At 38.2% G+C, this 18780-nt stretch overlaps 1 protein-coding gene across 2 annotated transcripts in view; it reads left to right on the forward strand.

Moving 5' to 3' along the window:
* Positions 1-18780, forward strand: part of PAPOLA (poly(A) polymerase alpha) — a 60365-nt gene that overhangs the window by 985 nt on the left and 40600 nt on the right. For both annotated transcript variants that reach the window (XM_007447331.1, XM_007447332.1), the window contains exons 2-3: positions 15796-15969; positions 16488-16554. In XM_007447331.1, the coding sequence (XP_007447393.1) occupies positions 15796-15969; positions 16488-16554 (241 nt within the window). The remainder of the gene's footprint in view (positions 1-15795; positions 15970-16487; positions 16555-18780) is intronic.

The following is an 18780-nucleotide window of genomic DNA, read 5'->3' on the forward strand; positions in this document are numbered from 1 at the left end:
AAGAGGGGGGGGGGGGGGGGGGGGGGAAACCCGGTGCCCAGCTGCCGGGGAGGAAGGCCCTGCTCCTCGCGGGGTCTGCACACGGGGTTCGGGCTCGCCCCCCGGCGCCTCTCGGGCTCGTTTCGCTGCTTCTGTTCCCGGCCTAGCTCTCCCTCCCGTTTCCTAGATGCCCACTTCGTGCGCCAGTGTTAACCCACTTCCGCGTCCCAGCTTGCCTGAACGCGAGTTAAAAGCCCAGTTTTGAGCGTCGAGTCCAGCTGTTCGAACATCCCCTCCCCCCGCCTCCGTTCCCTCCAGCCTTTCGGCTGCCAGGAGAGGGGCACTTTCCTGGGTGCCCCTCGTCGAAAGGCGTTGCGTTACGTGTTGCTACTCCCGGTTTTGTTTCGATAGGGTCGCCGGATTTCATCTTGCTTCCGTCTTTCCATGTGCAGTGATACTTTCTGTTCTTCTGATGGTAGAGTTTTTCTTATTGTAGTCCATCTATGCCTTCTAATCTCGCTAGGCCTGTATCTTACACTTTTTTCCCCTTATTGGGTTTTTTAAAGAAGTTTTCTTTTTCTTTTCTCTCTCAAAGAATGGGATGTAATTTGAGAACTCATTGTTGATCGAAAGATTACAGCCTTTTTTTCTGCGTGTATACAGCAGAGTAGAGGCCTAAATCGTGAGACTGCATTTCTTCCATTTTTGAAGATTCAAGGGTGAAAGATGGGGGGCCGAGTTCTCTTTGTAGCCCCGAAGCATGTAATTGACCCTTGAAGTTTTACTTGAACGCAGAACAAAGATTTTGGGGTTTCTAGACACCTAACGGAGCACCTCACGCTTATTTTATTTTTTGAGTAAAAACAACTTCTTTTCTGCGAATATCACTGATTATAGTTTTACAGTTTTATTTATGTATGTGTATATGTGTGTGTATGTGTCTCTTTACAGGTGAGGCTCTAAGTTTGAAACAGGCTTTAAAGACATCTGTCCCATTTTACACGATATTTTAAAAAGGAATTTCATGCTCCTTCCTTCTCACCCACTCTAGTCATTTTGTTAAGAGGCCTATCAACATATTATTTCTGTAATGAGGATATTTGTTAATTTTAATTGAATATAGCAGACCTAAAATCTTATAAGGTGCAAGGTCCCTGTTAATTGAATCATACTTTCATGGAACAATGAAAAGGGTTACTAGGAGAACCGAGTCTAAGCAAGATTTTTGTGGCATTTTTCAATTCAGCAATTAAAGTAAACCTAAATGCAGTAATGCCATGTGACTTCTTTGTGTTAGCTCACATTTTATTGCTGTTTTGGAAAAAGGACTTCTCTTTCTGATAATCATGTCAGTATTAAAAATTGATCAGTAATAGGAAATGTATGCCTTAAAGGGCTTTAATGAAAAAATAATTTATGTCTTTTTAGAAATTAAAAGTTCTTTTATACCTGCTTTTTCCCAACATGCTTTGAGGAAGGGAGATATACCTTTCCTTTAAAGACCTAAGTGCTTCACATTCTTTGGAAGTTAGTGCAGATGTTTAAAATGGAAGACAAAGTGAAGGCAGCAGATTCTCACACATGGATATTGTCTTTCTAGTGTGTTTCTTGAAATGTGAACAATATGGCCAGTTTTTCCTTGGCTTTTCTCTTATTGTTAACCCTATGTGTACTATAGTCCTTTAAAGTAAACTAAAAGACCATAGACTGCCTAGTTAAGTAGGCCTTTTTTCTCATTAGTTTGCTTTCTTTGTTTTTCATGTTCTGGTGTCATTAATTTTATTTCTTTGATGTTTTGAATTGTGATTTCCAGACTGTATTGTGTTTGACTTCCACTTTCTTGTTTGGTGTGGCTGTTAAGTCTTTGTGTGTGGGTGGGGGGGTTAAGGTATAGGTAAATTTTCAGAATGGATGAAATCAAAACAGATTACTGAAGTTACGTCGTTAGAAAACATTGTGAGCAGGTCTCCATATATTGTCCAAAAGCATATGTAATTGCATATATAGTTTTGAAAAGCTGGTATGGTTTAAGAGCCATGGTGATTAAGCTTCCAAAATTTTTGATAGTCTTAGGATCCATTAATACCAGATTTCTCATGGTGGTACTATTCACATTTTAGGCTGATAATTCTGTCCTGTGTATTGCAGGGTGTTTAACAGCGTGCCTGACTTCTGCCTACTAGATTGTGGGAGTCCCACCCCCCATGTCCTGGTAATGACAACCAAAAATGTGTCCAGATATTGCCAGATGTACCTTGGGGGCCAGCATCTTGTTGAGAACCACTGCATTAATACAGCGTATAAGACCTGTATGAGAACTATATTCCAGTTTCTGCCTTACTCTGTGCTGGTCAGATCATTATTTGCATCAGCTCAGTTCTAGCTATCACACTGGTAATAAAAAAGACTTTAAGGGGAGTAAACATTATCAGTGACTTAGCATTCATGGCACATTTGTAGAATGTTATTGGAAGAGATACTTAGCAAGACTTGGGGAGGACAGTAGCTTTTCTTCCATATTTTTAGGGTTGTCACAAATAAAGAGGGAATTGGAGTAGTTTCATGTAGTGATAAGAGGTAGAACTGGGACCTTTTGGTGGGTAGTAATATGTAGCAGTGGTTCTCAGAGTGTGGTTTGTAGAAGCCTGGATGTTGGGGGTCCTTGGGATCCTTTTAGGGAGTACATAAAATCCAAACTTTTCATAATATTGAGATGTTATGTCTTTTTTAGTCTGTTGACATTTGCACCAGTGGTGCAAAAGCAGTGGTGGGTAATGATGCTTTAGGAAGAATCAAGGCAGAGGCACTGTATTCTACTAGTTGTCATTGTATTTCTTCACTACACACGTGCACACAAACACACACAGTTTGAAAAAAAAGTCCTTGATGAAGCAGTAAAAAAATGTTAATTTTATTAAGTCTTGACCCTTGAGTTTTTTGAGTATGTTGTGATAAAATGGGAAGTACACTTAAAGCTGTATGCTAAAAAGTAGGATGGTTGTTTTGCGAAGAGCACATGTATGATTGATTTGTGAGCTAAGCTAGTGCTTTTCTCATTGAGCTCTGTTTTTACCTGAAAGAGCAATTGATGAACTATGATGTTCATACTTGACTACTTAGCATTTACTTGAAAAATGGAGCCTGTCTCTTTAAGGAGAACAACTGACAGTGTTTGTGGCCAGTGATAAAATTTGAGCTTTCAAGCAAAAATCAGAATTTTAGAATGCTTGTTTCTGTCATTGTGAGCTTGACAGCCTCCCAGTAATTAAAAATGTTTCTGATTTGATTGATGGTGATATTAGTGAACTTTTTTCTGATTTTGTATAATAATGTGCCAACATTTGGAAGATGTGCGTATCTTAAGTGAACCCACATTTTCCAAAACACCAATCATGATGTAATAAAATCATGCATGGGTAAAGGTACATTTAAAGTGCAAGGTGGACCAGTCGATTTTAATGCAAGAGTACAAAGGGTTTATTGCTGTGGTTTCTGCTTTCATACTGTAACTAGTCTCTAAGAAATTACCACTTGCGGCATTTTGGTGTAATATCAAAGAAGAATATCCAAGGTTATTTGAAAAGGCTATTAGAACACTGTTTTCTAGTTATAATGGTGTAATGCCAGGTTTTATTCCTGTGCATCTACCAAAACAACTTATCAAAAGGGATTGCATGCAGAAGCAGATATGGGAACCACCTTTTTTTTTTTTTTTTTTTTTTTTTTGCGGTACACGGGCCTCTCACTGTTGTGGCCTCTCCCGTTGCGGAGCGCAGGCTCAGCGGCCATGGCTCACGGGCCCATCCTCTCCGCGGCACGTGGGATCTTCCCGGACCGGGGCACGAACCCGCATCCCCTGCATCGGCAGGTGGACTCTCAACCACTGCGCCACCAGGGAAGCCCGGGAACCAGCTATTTTGGATTAAGCCAGAGTTAGAGATCTGCAAAAATGTAAAATAGTGCTGTTCTTCTCACTAAGTTTTTTGTTTTGGAAACCAGTTATTTTTTAAAAAGTCATTTATGTTAACATGTAATAGATTTCTTTTTACTATACAAAAATTTCCCTGTTGTAATTTCTAATGTAGTAAATAATGGCAGACATAATCCATATAAACAAAAGGTCATTGGAGTCCTCAATAAATTTTAAGAGTTGTAAAAGGGTCCTAAGACCCAAAAGTTGGAGAAACTGATGTATAGTAACAGCTGACAGCTGCCCCAAGCTGTGCTGTTTCCAGTGGTGGTGTCTGTGCAGCATCTCTGGTGGTTTTTGAATGGTCTGGAGGAATGGACACACACATGATTTAAAGATATTTTTGGTTGTCAATGAAAAACAGTGTATTAGATAACCTTTGAAAGGTAACTTCTAACTGAGAGATTTTGATTCTCAGATTTTAAGATGTAGAGATTTTGTAATGAATTTCTTGCTGCTTAATAAAAGTTATGGTTTTGAAATGTGGTATTTTACTTTAAGCATGTTGTCGGTTCATGCTTTTTGATGGAGAAGTTGGGAGGGAAGATAATTGGATTTGAGTGAATTTGTAAATCAGTTCCCACTCCCTGACACCCCCTCCCTCAACCCCCCAAAGCCTTCTGGCTTGAAAACGTATAACTTTTAAAATGTTTTGATTCATCAGAATATTCCATTTCTTGGTAACTAAGCTACTTCAAGGTAACATTACAATTAAATTTCACCTTGAGTTGCATCTAGGCACCTTTATAAAAGCTACTCTCAGGCAAAATGAGGCCAGTTGGAGTCCCAGCTATTTTTCTTTTTTGGTTGGTGGAAGAGGCATGTCTTTTATTTGGTATGTTCATCGTTCTGATTATTCAGCAGCTTTTAAATAAGTGTACAGTCTGAGTCTATGATTCATAAAACAACACCATTGCAGGAGATATTAGTTCTTCTAAAGTGAGGCTCAAAGTCGTCACTCCTCTAAGGTCTTAAGGGTGCTAAGTTATAGACTGCGGCCGAATTCAACTCTGGGTTCCATGTTTCATTCTAATTCTAGTACTGTAACAATTTCTGTGTATCTTGTTGGGAACTATGTTTCATCAGCTCAATGGGAGTCTGTTTGTGTGTCTTAAGTATACTTAATTTTCAAGATCAAGTTGTGTGGAAGATAGTTGTTTTTTAGTCGTTGGATTGCAGGTCTGCAGAATTTTATAGCATTCTCACTTGAAAGTTTAAGGATTTGCAGGAGAAAAAAATGTAGGAGTTTAAATTTGATATTTTTATTCCTCTTCTGTCACAGAATTGTCTCACATTTCTGTTCCCTCTATATTTCGTTCAGAAACCAGCTTCTTGCATTTTACAGTAGTCTTTATAGTTTTAAATAAGTTTTTATTTAAGAATAGTGTTCCTGTCATTTTGGTTATCAGAAACATCTAAATTGCATTTCCTGTTTATAATACTATGATTTAATATATTTTTGACTATTCTTTTCTGATACATTTTTATACTTTTTAGATTCACTAGTTACATTTCTTTCATTTTCAAATTGTGCTTGACAAATACTGATGGAGGAATGCTGTGATTCAGCTGTTCTTTGTTTTTTGTGTTTTTTTTTTTGCTTCTAGCCCCTCTTGGAGAGAGGGCAGAGGGACAGTTGGAAGTGCCCTTAGGAAGGAAGGAAAAATAACCTGGCCATTGTTACAATTCAGTAACAAGTACCCTTTCTCTGTATAATCAACCTTTTATTTCCGAAGTTTGGCGTTGGGATTCATCATAATTTATTCCCCTTGAGCGTAAACTATTGCTTCATCTATATTTGAGCCTCTGCTGCTGCTTATTAAATATTGGCTGGGTGATCCACCTGGAGTACATATTTTAAGACTATGGTTAGGTTCTAACTATGTTTAGTACCAGTTACACAGGATGGCAGGTGAATTAGCCATCCTTAGAATAATGTCTTAGTGAGCAAATACGTTGTCTTGACTATATGCTTGACTTCTAAGCTACAGGTAAAATTTAAATATGTGTTAAACTACTTGTGAAAGAGGAGATTGTATTATTTCTGCTAAGAATTAATATTTAATGTGTATTCGGATACTTTAGAGAGATCCCATATTCCTATTCTGTTCAATGTCCTTTTTTCCTGCTTAATTTGAATGGGCACATTATGTTTAAGGTTAAGGCCTTTAAACAGCAAATTACATACTGTGGTTTTTAAAGAAATATTTATTTTTTGGCTATGTTGGGTCTTAGTTGTGGCATGGGGGATCTTTTGTTGCGGTGCGCCGTCTCTTTGTTGCGGTGCTCAGGCTTCTCTCTAGTTGTGGTGTGCGGGCTCTGTAGTTGTGGTGTGCAGGCTCAGTAGTTGCTGAGCGCGGGCTTGGCTGCTCTGTGGCATGTGGGTTCTTAGTTCCCGGACCAGGGATTGAACCGGCATCCCCTGCATTGCAAGACGGATTCTTAACTACTGGACCACCTGGGATGTACCCATTAAGTGTTACTGTGATTTATCTGATTACTTCTAAAGAAGAATATCAAGTAAGTTAAGCTTTCAGTTTTAACTTCACTGACTAAAACTAGCAAGAAATGACAGTGTTTTCTGTTGGCTAGGATCTATACATTTTGAGGCAATTGACCCTTTTAGTACTACGTGCCACCAATTCCATGTGCCCAGTGTGAGGAGGCAGAGATTCATCAGTAGCATGAGCTTTGTTTAAACTGGGAAGAAGGTCGTTAAATATTAACTATTTCAGAAAACACCATTGGTGATTTGTTGTCCTTTCCTTTGTGTGTTAGTCATCTGCAGAGACTGCTCCTTTCCCCTTCTCCAAGTCACTTAGAGTGCATACCTCCTTAACCTTTTCCTTTGGTATATCCTTGATTCTTTGTTTCTGTAATGTTTATTTTAAGCTTTTACTTTGCACTGATCTGTTGTTTAAAGATCTGAATCCCAGACCAAATTTGAGATTGTCACTGAGGTTAGAGACTATCTTTGTATTCCTGATTTTAGCATTGTCTTTCATACATATTTAGGATCCTAGTTCAGTAAATTTCAGCCTAATAATATACTTTCTGGGAAGAATAACTTAAATGAGGAAAAGGTGCTTTTAGGAAAATTGGATTGATGAAGTTTGATAGCTTTGGTGCTTTACCAGTTTTCTAGAGCTGTAAATCATGATTTGCTTTGTATTTCATTTTCTAATCACAAAGCGTTACACTGAAAAATCCATTTTAAGGTTTTTATTTCAGTTCTTTAAAATAACTTTTTTTTTTTTTTAACATCTTTATTGGGGTATAATTGCTTTACAATGGTGTGTTAGTTTCTGCTTTATAACAGAGTGAGTCAGTTATACATATATATATGTTCCCATATCTCTTCCCTCTTTGTCTCCCTCCCTCCCACCCTCCCTATCCCACCCCTCCAGACAGCCACAAAGAACCGAGCCGGTTTCCCTGTGCCATGCGGCTGCTTCCCACTGGCTATCTACCTTACGTTTGTTAGTATATATATGTCCATGTCTCTCTCTCGCCCTAACACACCTCACCCTTCCCCCTCCCCATATCCTCAAGTCTGTTCTCCAGTAGGTCTCTGTCTTTATTCCTGTTTTACCCCTAGGTTCTTCATAACATTTTTTTTTCTTAAATTCCATATATATGTGTTAGCATACGGTATTTGTCCTTCTCTTTCTGACTTACTTCACTCCGTATGACAGACTCTAGATCTATCCACCTCATTACAAATAGCTCAATTTCGTTTCTTTTTATGGCTGAGTAATATTCCATTGTATATATGTGCCACATCTTCTTTATCCATTCATCCGACGGCGGGCACTTAGGTTGTTTCCATCTCCGGGCTATTGTAAATAGAGCTGCAATGAACATTTTGGTACATGACTCTTTCTGAATTCTGGTTTCCTCAGGGTATATACCTAGTAGTGGGATTGCTGGGTCATATGGTAGTTCTATTTGTAGTTTTTTAAGGAACCTCCATACTGTTCTCCATAGTGGCTGAACCAATTCACATTCCCACCAGCAGTGCAAGAGTGTTCCCTTTTCTCCACACCCTCTCCAGCATTTTAAAATAACATTTTGATTAGCATAAACTACAAAGCTAATAATCAGAAAGCTAATTATTCATTTAAATTGAACATTTGTTTGCTGTCCCTTGCTGTTGGGGAATTAGTTTAGGGGGTGGTTTTAGCCTCTTTACTATCACAAGCTTAATGGTGAATAGTAGAATTAGATGATTTTCAACTTTTGTATGACTTCATGAATATTTATCTTTAAAAGTACTTTAACAAATGGAAACAAAATCCTAGAAGATGAAATTCTTCCACCAATCAGTTTTGCTTCGTGTGTTTCTATGCATGTATAGACATAATACACAATTTTATTTATTTATTTATTTATTTATTTATTTTTGCTGTGTTGGGTCTTCGTTTCTGTGCGAGGGCTTTCTCTAGTTGTGGCAAGCGGGGGCCACTCTTCATCGCGGTGCGTGGGCCTCTCACTATCGCGGCCTCTCTTGCTGCGGAGCACAGGCTCCAGACGCGCAGGCTCAGTAGTTGTGGCTCACGGGCCTAGCTGCTCCGCGGCATGTGGGATCTTCCCAGTCCAGGGCTCGAACCCGTGTCCCCTGCATTAGCAGGCAGATTCTCAACCACTGCGCCACCAGGGAAGCCCATAATACACAATTTTTAAAGGTACAAGACTGTATGTTGTGAAAGATGTATAGAGGCTTATGATTATAGTCAGATGCCTGAGATCATATCCTGACCCAGTGAATAGAGTCGTTGGAATAGTCAGGAATAATGTAAAGTGCTTGCCACACTAACTGGAATATGTTGAGGTTTCAATAAATACTAGCTATTATCATAATTATGTTCTATAACTTCTTTCACCTGACATATTGTGGGCATGTTTCCATGCTACTACATGGGGTAACCACCTCATTCTTTTTATATAGCATAGTATTAAGTTGTAAGAATGTACTGTAATTCACCAGTCCTATATCATATTAATGGATATTTAGGTGGTTTCCAGTTTGTTGGTGCATTGTATACAGTGCTCCAGCGAACAACCTTGGGTATCTTTTGTATTATTCCTATAAGAAGGGTCAAACTCCAGAATCTGTAGGGTCAAGAGAGGTATTTATTTACAAAAAGCAAGCATGCTCCCTCTATAAAATATAATGCTGGGGTAGACATTGTTCATTTCAAGCTTATTGTTGCTAAACAGGATTTTGGGCCCGTATTTGGCCTGTCTTCTAAGCCATTGTATTCGTACCCCTGGAAAAGTAGAAATTTGTGCTTTAATGTACACATTTAATATACTAAAAATGTGTTGTAAATTAAAGAGGATATGTCTTCCAACATCAGGGCCTTCAGTTTGAGTCCTTGTGTCCTAGTATTTCTGTAAGATAGATTGCTAGAGATGAAGTTGCTAGACATAAGCTTTAAAAAAAATTTGATGAATATTGCCAGATTGCTTTTTAAAATGGTATACCATGTTCACATCCTTTGTGATGGCTAAGAGTGCTCATTTTCTTACACCATTGCCAACGTTGGAGGTTTATAATAAGTCTTTCATTTTTTACGAGATGTACATCAGCTTTGTTTTTCTCCAGTCTGACAGAAAAAGTGATCGTCTTAATGTGCTTCCTTGATTTGCAGTGAAACTTTTAAAAGTTGATTTAAGAACATATTAAGAATACAGGTTTCCCTCCTTCTCCAAAAGTAGAAAGGTCCTGTGAAAGCTTTTGTAAGCCAAAACGGCATAAAATGAAGAGGCAACTACCTTATACACATCTTGCTAACAGATGCATAGAATAAATTGAGATAAAGCATTGCTGCTCACAGACACAGTACCAGGCTATGGTAGTTTGATGCTGAATATACGTGTATCCTGGGGAAGAAGCTTGTTAGTGTCACTCTTGCTACTCAGGGCTCACGCTGCCTGTGAAACCGCTCGCAGAACAAACGAAGAGTGTTTTTGCTTTTTGCCTTTTTTTCGTAAAAGTGAGAGTCCTCTTTGGATTTCATTCACTTAGTGAAAACAGGTACTAATATAGGTCTTTCATTTGAGTATTCCTTAACTTTCCTCACTGACTTGAAGTGGTCGTCAATATGATACATCCAAAGATTGATCATACTTCGACTGTTTGAATGTATGGCTACTAAACTATAGTTTACAAATCATAGGAACTTGGCACTATTTGAGTTAGCTTTATAGTTACTGTAATCAAAGTGGTTCTTGATATTTCAGAGCACATGTATTGGTTAAATTGGATGCCTAAACTTTTGAAACAAGTATCTGGCCAAAATAAGCAGCCTCCAGTCATATGCCAGTTTCACAAAAATGTTGCCATTTCTGAGTACCAAGATATTTATACTAATTAGAGTTAGGTCTTAGACAGCCTAGCATGAGGAAAGGATGGACCTTTCTTTTGAGTATTGTTTTAAAAACCTTCTGTGTTTGGAAACTGGACTTTCATGTCATACGCATGTTATAGTATTTAAATTTCTAGTTTGCCATCCAAAGTAGAGAAGAGATATAATAAATTCTAAGGTAAATCCATAGAGTTACAACTTAACAAGAATCACATAACTAGTGGCAGAAGTGAAACCAGAGTGGTGTAACTAGTAGAAGTGAAATCAGGCCTGCTTTGTCTCTTTTCAGATTGCTTCTGGGTTGAGAGCAGTTTTTGTGGACAGAGTTTTGAATGCCAGTACCAGAAGTCATGTGGGTTTTTAAGGAAGCTGTGTGTTAGGAAGGTAACACTTGGTAGCAGTATGAATGGTAGTCTGGCATAGCAGGGGAGTAGAAAGAGTGGGACCAAGATGCCAAGAGGCAGAACAAGTGTAGTTGGAATGGAATTGTTATATAGAATGTTGTTGAAATTAAAAATAATAATAAAAAAGGAAAGGTGGGTATATGTCCTGGGTAAGCTTTGCCTTGATGAAAATTATTTTAAATATTATAAAGAAAATGCCTTATGTTCTAAGAGAGAGAAGAATTCTGAAAATATTTAGTATTGTGCCCTCTTCGTTTCTCCCTCCTTGCTCCCAAAAAAGTGGGGTGGGGGGAGGAGTGTGTGGCTGTCTTTTGTAATTTTGGAGGGGGGCAAGATTCGTATATGTACTGTATGTATAGGTATTTATATCTTGCTCTGACCCAGAAAGGACTGAGACTTTTAAGAATGCTTTAGTCACATTTTAAAACTAGCACAGTGTTTGCATTAAAGGTGGATGACAAGGGAGGATCAGGATAGAGAGATATAAAACAGCAAGAAATTAGGGTACTAAAACAGTTCTTACAGAAGTACAGTGATTTTTGGATTTTTGTAGAGAACTTGCTGGATGGCCACCAGTTTTGCTCTAAGAATTCAGGCAGTAGCCTAAAGGTAAGTACAGATATGTTCATGAGATGAAAATGAGCCAGTTACTCAGGAAAAGCACAGCTGTTCTTGATATTTAAATTGAAAACCAGAAAGAAATTTCAGTGGATCACAAATACTGTGGCTCCGTATCTAGTTTTTTTTCCTCATTGTTTTATATAATTGTAGAAGTTATTTTTAAAATAATGTCTGAAGAAAACTAAGTACTGGTAAAAATGTCTCTAGAAAGTGACCGACATGGGCAGGTGTCTCATGTGTTCAAAAATTTGAGGGAGAGCTTTGCATTCTTGGGATTGATAGCTAGCTGTCTGGTGTATAGTTCCAGGAGAAAGTCTGTAAAGCAGAATCCTTCACATTACCCGATATTGGAGTGTGTATATTTGTTTTGTTAGAAACAGAACAGCAACAAAAAGATCCTTAAATTGTTCTATCACTCTACTTAATTTCTAATATTAAAAATTAAATGGAAAAATTTGACTTCTTCCATTTAAAGCTCAATCATAGCTAATAGTTCTACATTTTGGACATTCAGAGCATCTGGCAGCCTAGAATTCCTAGTCTAGCCACTTAGTGTAAGATTAAGCCATTTCTATTGTAGACACAGGTATCTTGTACCTTTCAAAACATGTATTTGTTTCTTTCCTTTTATTTGGTTGTGATTTACTTTTATTTCTTTTCATATGTGTTCTTGAATTAGTATATGTTCTATATGTAACTTGTATTAGATATGTATACATACAGAGATATGTGATACATATGTTCTCTCTCTCTCTTTTTTTTAAGTTGCGGCAGGTGGGATCTTTCCTTGCAGCTCACGGGCTTCGCTGTAGTTGTGGCATGTGGGCTTATTAGTTGTGGCATGTGTGCTCAGTAGTTGCGGTGTGCAGGCTTAGTTGCCCTGAGGCATGTGGGATCTTAGTTCCCCCTCCAGGGATCAAACTGGCGTCCCCTGCATTGCAAGACGGATTCTCAACCACTGGGCCACCAGGAACGTCTCCCTATAATGTTCTGTTTTGAATTAGATGGGACAAGTAAATGTGGTTTTAATGATGTGACTACATTTTGAATAAATAAACATTTAACAACCGGAGTATGATTTGTTTCCCCATCAAAATGTTCATGTGGAAACTAATGTAGACATCAATTTTTTTTTTTTCAAATTAAAGTAGACAAACTTGGTGTGAATTTAGAAATCTGAGTCTACGACTTCCCTGGTGGCCCAGTGGTTAAGAATCCGCCTGCCAGTGCAGGGGACACGGGTTCGAGCCCTGGTCCGGGAAGACCCCACATGCCGTGGAGCAACTAAGCCCGTGCGCCACAACTACTGAGCCTGCGCTCTAGAGCCTGTGAGCCACAACTACTGAGCCCTTGTGCCACAACTGCTGAAGCCTGTGCGCCTAGAGCCTGTGCTCTGCAACAAACCACCGCAATGAGAAGCCCGCGCACCGCAACGAAGAGTAGACCCTACTTACCGCAGCTAGAGAAAGCCCACACACAGCAACAGAGACCCAGTGCAGCCAAAAATAAATAAATAAATAGACTTTTTAAAAAAAAGAAAGAAAGAAATCTGAGTCTATATCCAGTATTCTGGTAATACAGTTGAAGTAGACAAGGATCTTTCCAAGCATTGATTTATTTATTTTTTTATTTTTTTAATTTTTTTTGCGGTACACGGCCTCTCACTGTTGTGGCCTCTCCCGTTGCGGAGCACAGGCTCCGGACACGCAGGCTCAGTGGCCATGGCTCACGGGCCCAGCTGCTCCGCGGCATGTGGGATCCTCCCAGACCGGGGCACGAACCCGTGTCCCCTGCATCGGCAGGCGGACTCTCAACCACTGCGCCACCAGGGAAGCCCCCAAGCATTGATTTTTGTATGACAATGAAGAACCTGAATATTTGAGAAAGAAAAAATGGGAATCTGCAAGAAAGCTTAACCCCACAGAGAATGGGCAGTCATTTTGGTGATCATCCAAACTCAACTGGTAATGAATTTATCCCCTTCAGAAAGGAAAAGAATGCAGATGTTTGCTCAAAACAAAACAGTCCAATAGAGGTTTATTATTTTAAGGTAGGAAAACATGAATTCAATTTACACTTGACTTGAAAGCTCTCCTTGCATGAACCAAGTCTAGCTAGAAAGGATTTTACACTTGTTTTCATATCTGGCTCTACTTATGTTAAAATCATTTATAAAAAGCATTCATAATCCTGGGGTGGTCATGAAGGGCTATAGTTTACTTGGAGAAACTCATATGAAGCAATGAGCAATGCAAGAAAATATAATTATACTAAGATATGTGTTAAGTGTATTTTTTTAAACTTAATACATAATTTATCTGGAATCTATTAGAGCATGGTGTGAAGAAATGGTAGGCAGTTTTGAGGGCCACCTTTTTGGTGTCAGCTTTGTGGAACCTGATGATAACTATTTGTTGATTGACGAAAATATGTATTAACCAAGATATTATGAATACATTTATACTTAATGTTAATTTGTATATTCTAATCATGGGAGATGCTACATAAATTTGAAAAATAGAACATTAAGATATTTAGTCTTTTGAGGATGCTTGGTGCTCATGTGGATCAGCAGCTCTGAATTAACACCATAGCCTTGTATAGCTGTGCAATTTAAAGTAGTAGGAGGAAGTGATGAGACATAAGTTAATTGCTGTAAGAGATAATAAATCTGACTCATATTAATTCAGCAAATGTTACTATAAAATCTGAATTAAAATTGAGACAATGTATAACTAGTTTAGGAAGCATTGATTAAATGCTATACAGCCTAGTGACTAATTAGTAACAAACACTATGGGCTTCCTGGCATTCTTAGGTTTTCTGTTGATATCAGAAGACAAAATATAAAACGTAGTCCTGCAGTCATAGTATAAACCAGAACCCAGGGATAGGTAGTAAATACATAATGGGACTTATCTGCCATGGGATTCTGGCATCTTATTGCTTTAGTAGATTATTGCACTTTAATTAAATGTATATATATATGTATTTAGAACTTGAAAAAAAGTAGGGGTGTGTGTGTATAAATTATTTCTTAAGGAACAGAATTTGGGGCAAATAACTGATTCAGATGTTAGCTTCTTCCTTAGTCCTTACTTGGTTCTGTGTGTTATTTGACCAGGTAGTTTTTAGTTAATAATTGTGCTGCTTATCTTTAGAGTCCCTGTCCATTGATTTAAAAAGGGAGGAAAAAAAAAACAAGAATTGGTTTCACCAAAAAATAATTGAGTCAGATTAATTTCCTAAAACCTTTCTTTAGAGCATGCCATACCTTTTCACCAGTTATATTAAAACCCTATTGGTTGTAAAAATCAGGAATTGCTCTTAAAACGGAAAAACTTTTGACTAGTCATTGTTGAAGTGTAAATCTCTTACCAAAAATTCTGTAACAAGCTTAGTGTGAATAGAGTTCTTCCCCTCCAAGTTATGTTTATGTTATTTGCCTCATTATCTAGAGTTTTATTCATTGCAAGTCAGATGTGAAATTCCATTTGGGGAGTCTGTTGTATTGGTAAAATAGTGTTTTTATATATATCCTCATCTCTTTAGAAATAACAATTTAATAGACTTTGGCTCCTTTTCAAGAAGTAAGGAGTAAGTAAAATTTCTCAGAAGTCCACTATATCCTAGATTGCATTTTCTCTAGCAATTTATTTGATCTGGATTTTTTTTTTTTTTTTTTGGTCTGCATTGGGTCTTTGTTGCTGCGTGTGGGTTTTCTCTAGTTGTGGCGAGCGGGGGCTACTCTTCGTTGCGGTGCGTGGGCTTCTCATTGCCATGGCTTCTCTTGTTGCGGAGCACAGGCTCTAGTCGTGTGGGCTTCAGTAGTTGTGGCGCACGGCCTTAATTGCTTCTCAGCATGTGGGATCTTCCCGGACCAGGGCTCGAACCTGTGTCCCCTGCAGGCGGATTCTTAACCACTTCGCCACCAGGGAAGTCCCTGATCTGGATTCTTATTTATAGTTTATTTAGATATTTAGATAGTGACAAAGTTAAAATCCTTGGAGTGGGAGGAGAACTAATGTTTTCATCACTTCATTTTTGTGTTACTTGTTGTTTTAAAACAAACAAAATGGGGCTTCCCTGGTGGCGCAGTGGTTGGGAGTCCGCCTGCCGATGCAGGGGACACGGGTTTGTGCCCCGGTCCGGGAAGGTCCCACATGCCGCGGAGCGGCTGGGCCCGTGAGCCATGGCCGCTGGGCCTGCGCGTCCGGAGCCTGTGCTCCGCAACGGGAGAGGCCACAACAGTGAGAGGGTCCGCGTACAGCAAAAAAAAACAAAAACAAAAACAAAAACGAACAAAATGTATTGAAAGTTTTTTGGGGTATGGCAGGGAACCAACTATGTTTAGAAATGCATTTTACTAAAGCATTTTTTTCTAGTCATGCTGATTAGTTTTAAATTGTAGAAATTTTTTGACAGTAATTTTATCCAGTTCTGTTTGCAGTCCAGTTACAACGCAGGGATCACAGCAAACACAGCCGCCACAGAAGCACTATGGCATTACCTCTCCCATCAGCTTAGCAGCCCCCAAGGAGACTGACTGCCTACTTACCCAGAAACTAATTGAGACTCTGAAGCCTTTTGGCGTTTTTGAAGAGGAAGAGGAACTGCAGCGCAGGTCAGTGTGTGTATATATCTTTTTTTTTTGAATTTTATTTTATTTTAATTTTTTATACAGCAGGTTCTTATTAGTTATTCATTTTATACATATTAATGTATATGTATATCTTTTTTTAAGTTACAATTTTTTATTAACATAATAAACTAATTTTGAGGAACTCAGCAAGTCAGAATTATTCTCCCCAATATATGTCTGTTTCAAACAGGAGTGATACCTAGAAAAAACTTTTCGTCTATATAAAGTTCTATTCCCTTAATTTTGATTTGTGATACTTTTGGTTAGTATAGTACTACAGCATTGTCGGGAGAAAGGGGAATGCCTTGCTCAGCTAGAGGAATGCCTCACCCAGTGTAACAGTGCCTACATATAGCTAACTACTATAAACTTTCTTTCTGATAACTTAAAAACTGGTTAAAATTTAGGAAGCCACCTATTGAAAGCTTTTTCATTTTAATTAGTAGTGATCTAGAATAACAAACAACTTGATACTTGATTGATATTTGCTCTATCAACAGGATTTTAATTTTGGGAAAATTAAATAACCTGGTAAAAGAGTGGATACGAGAAATCAGTGAAATCAAGGTAAGGTGACTTAATTGTATAGGAAGTAATTTGCCAGCTGAACGCAGCAATTGTCTTATATAACTATTTAGAGTCTTGAATGCTGAATGTGTTTTAGACTGTTGACAGCAGAATTTGTATTTGGTATTTAGCTTTTTTGGGGGTTTTTTTTGGCCACACCGTGCAGCATGTGGGGGATCTTAGTCCCCCAGCCAGGGATCAAACTCGAGTCCTCTGCATTGGGTAGAGTCTTAGCCACTGGACCGCCAGGAAAGTCCCGGTACCTAGCTATTTTGAAAGCAGGAAAAACTGAACTGAATTCAGTGATTTTATAAATACTTTTGGTTGTAACACTTCAAAGCTCAGTAATTACTTACACGCTTCACAGAAATAATGTTTCCCTCAAAAGGTGCTTTAAAAAATGTATTAAACACGGTTGTTACAGACAGATGAGTGTGCTTAATTTTGAGGCAAAGTAGTGAAATGTTTTTCATGTTATCAAGAAAAAAATTGACTGGTTTTGAGTCTACCTTATATGTTGGACCACATTCACACACAGCACAAAATAAGTCAGGTTCTTTACAGATGGTATTTTGATAGATGCTGGATTGTGTCTGTGCCATATTTGTGCCCACTCTTTGAAGAACAGTGTAGCATTGTCATTTGGATAAATTGTGGTTTTGACAACTGATTTCGATAAAACATTTGCTTCACTTAGGAAAAAAAATGTATTACGTATTTGAGAATCTTGTTACTTTTAAGGAATTCTGCAACACTGAGCATTTTTTAGGCCTTCAGATGTTAGACTCAAACTGAATTATCTATTTAGTTTTTTATAGTAACATTCTTTGAGTTTCTAATAACTTTTTAAAAGAAAATCATACAACTGTTGAATCCACGAATAGGCTTCTGGTAAAGGAAATGTAGTTTTTTGTGTTTTTTTTTGAATTTTATTTATTTTTTTATACAGCAGGTTCTTATTAGTTATGTATTTTATACTTATTAGTGTATATATGTCAATCCCAATCTCCCAATTCACCCCCACCCCCACCCCAGCCACTTTCTCCCCTTGGTGTCCATATGTTTGTTCTCTGGAAATGTATTCGTAAAGTTGTGTTTAGAAGCCATTTTTTAAAAGCTCTGTAAATAGTGGTCATTTTTCCAGGGTAGTACAAAATGCGTATTTAGTCTATAATACAGCTGAAAAATTGATGGTAAGAGAACCAAAGGTAGAAGAAAACCTGAGAGAAGGTATCAAGAAAAGTAAGTTAAAGTCTTCTGGCTTTAGTCAAAGTTATAATACTGTTTTCTTAAAGCAGTGTATATATATATTGCAAAGCAACTGATTAAAACTTCAGCAGCCAGAGTATTCTAAACTGGGGACTCCACGTATATTACATGTTTGTCATTGATAGAATTTTGATAAAAACGATATTTTGAAAAGAATTTCTTTTTGAGCTGAGCAAAGGATGTCCAGGTTTAAGTATTTTTACTCATTTATTGGACTTAGTGATTCTTTAATCTTGTATAGGGAACACAGCTTTGTTTTTAATGGCTTTTTCTTAGACATTTAAGTTGAAAACTGTTATAAGGCCAGAACTTAGATTTATTTAATGTGAAACGAGTACTGTCTCATTGATAGTTTTGTTTCAGTAATTGAGTGCCTAGTTTCTTTAACCAGTAATTCTATTTTTAAAAATTAATTAATCAATTAATTAATTAATTGGCTGTGTTGGGTCTTCGTTGCTGCGTGTGGGTTTTCTGTAGTTGCGTCGAGCAGGGGCTACTCTTCCTTGCGGTGCGTGGGCTTCTCATTGCGGTGGCTTCTCTTGTTGCGGAGCACGGGCTCTAGGTGTGCGGGCTTCAGCAGTTGTGGCTTGCGGACGCTAGAGCGCAGGCTCAGTAGTTGTGGCGCATGGGCTTAGTTGCTCCGCGGCATGTGGAATCTTCCCGGACCAGGGCTCGAACCCGTGTCCCCTGCATTGGCAGGCGGATTCGTAACCTCTGCGCCACCAAGGAAGCCCTAACTGGTAACTCTTGATACAGTTCTTCCTGCTGGTTTTCTTGAGGGTAAGAAAAATTGTTTGGATTAATGAAATTAATGCTCATTCCTAATCAAATTTGTGTTCTTTTCTCTGTAGCCTAACTCTGTAGGTAGTAAATTGGTTAGAGAATGGGACTTTAGGGGTTAGGCTTTACAAGTTTGATCTTTTTTTTTTTTTTTTTTTTTTTTTTTTTTTGTTTTTG

The sequence above is a fragment of the Lipotes vexillifer genome, unplaced genomic scaffold (genome assembly GCF_000442215.2).
Source record: "Lipotes vexillifer unplaced genomic scaffold, Lipotes_vexillifer_v1.1 scaffold1017, whole genome shotgun sequence".
NCBI lineage: Eukaryota > Metazoa > Chordata > Mammalia > Artiodactyla > Lipotidae > Lipotes > Lipotes vexillifer.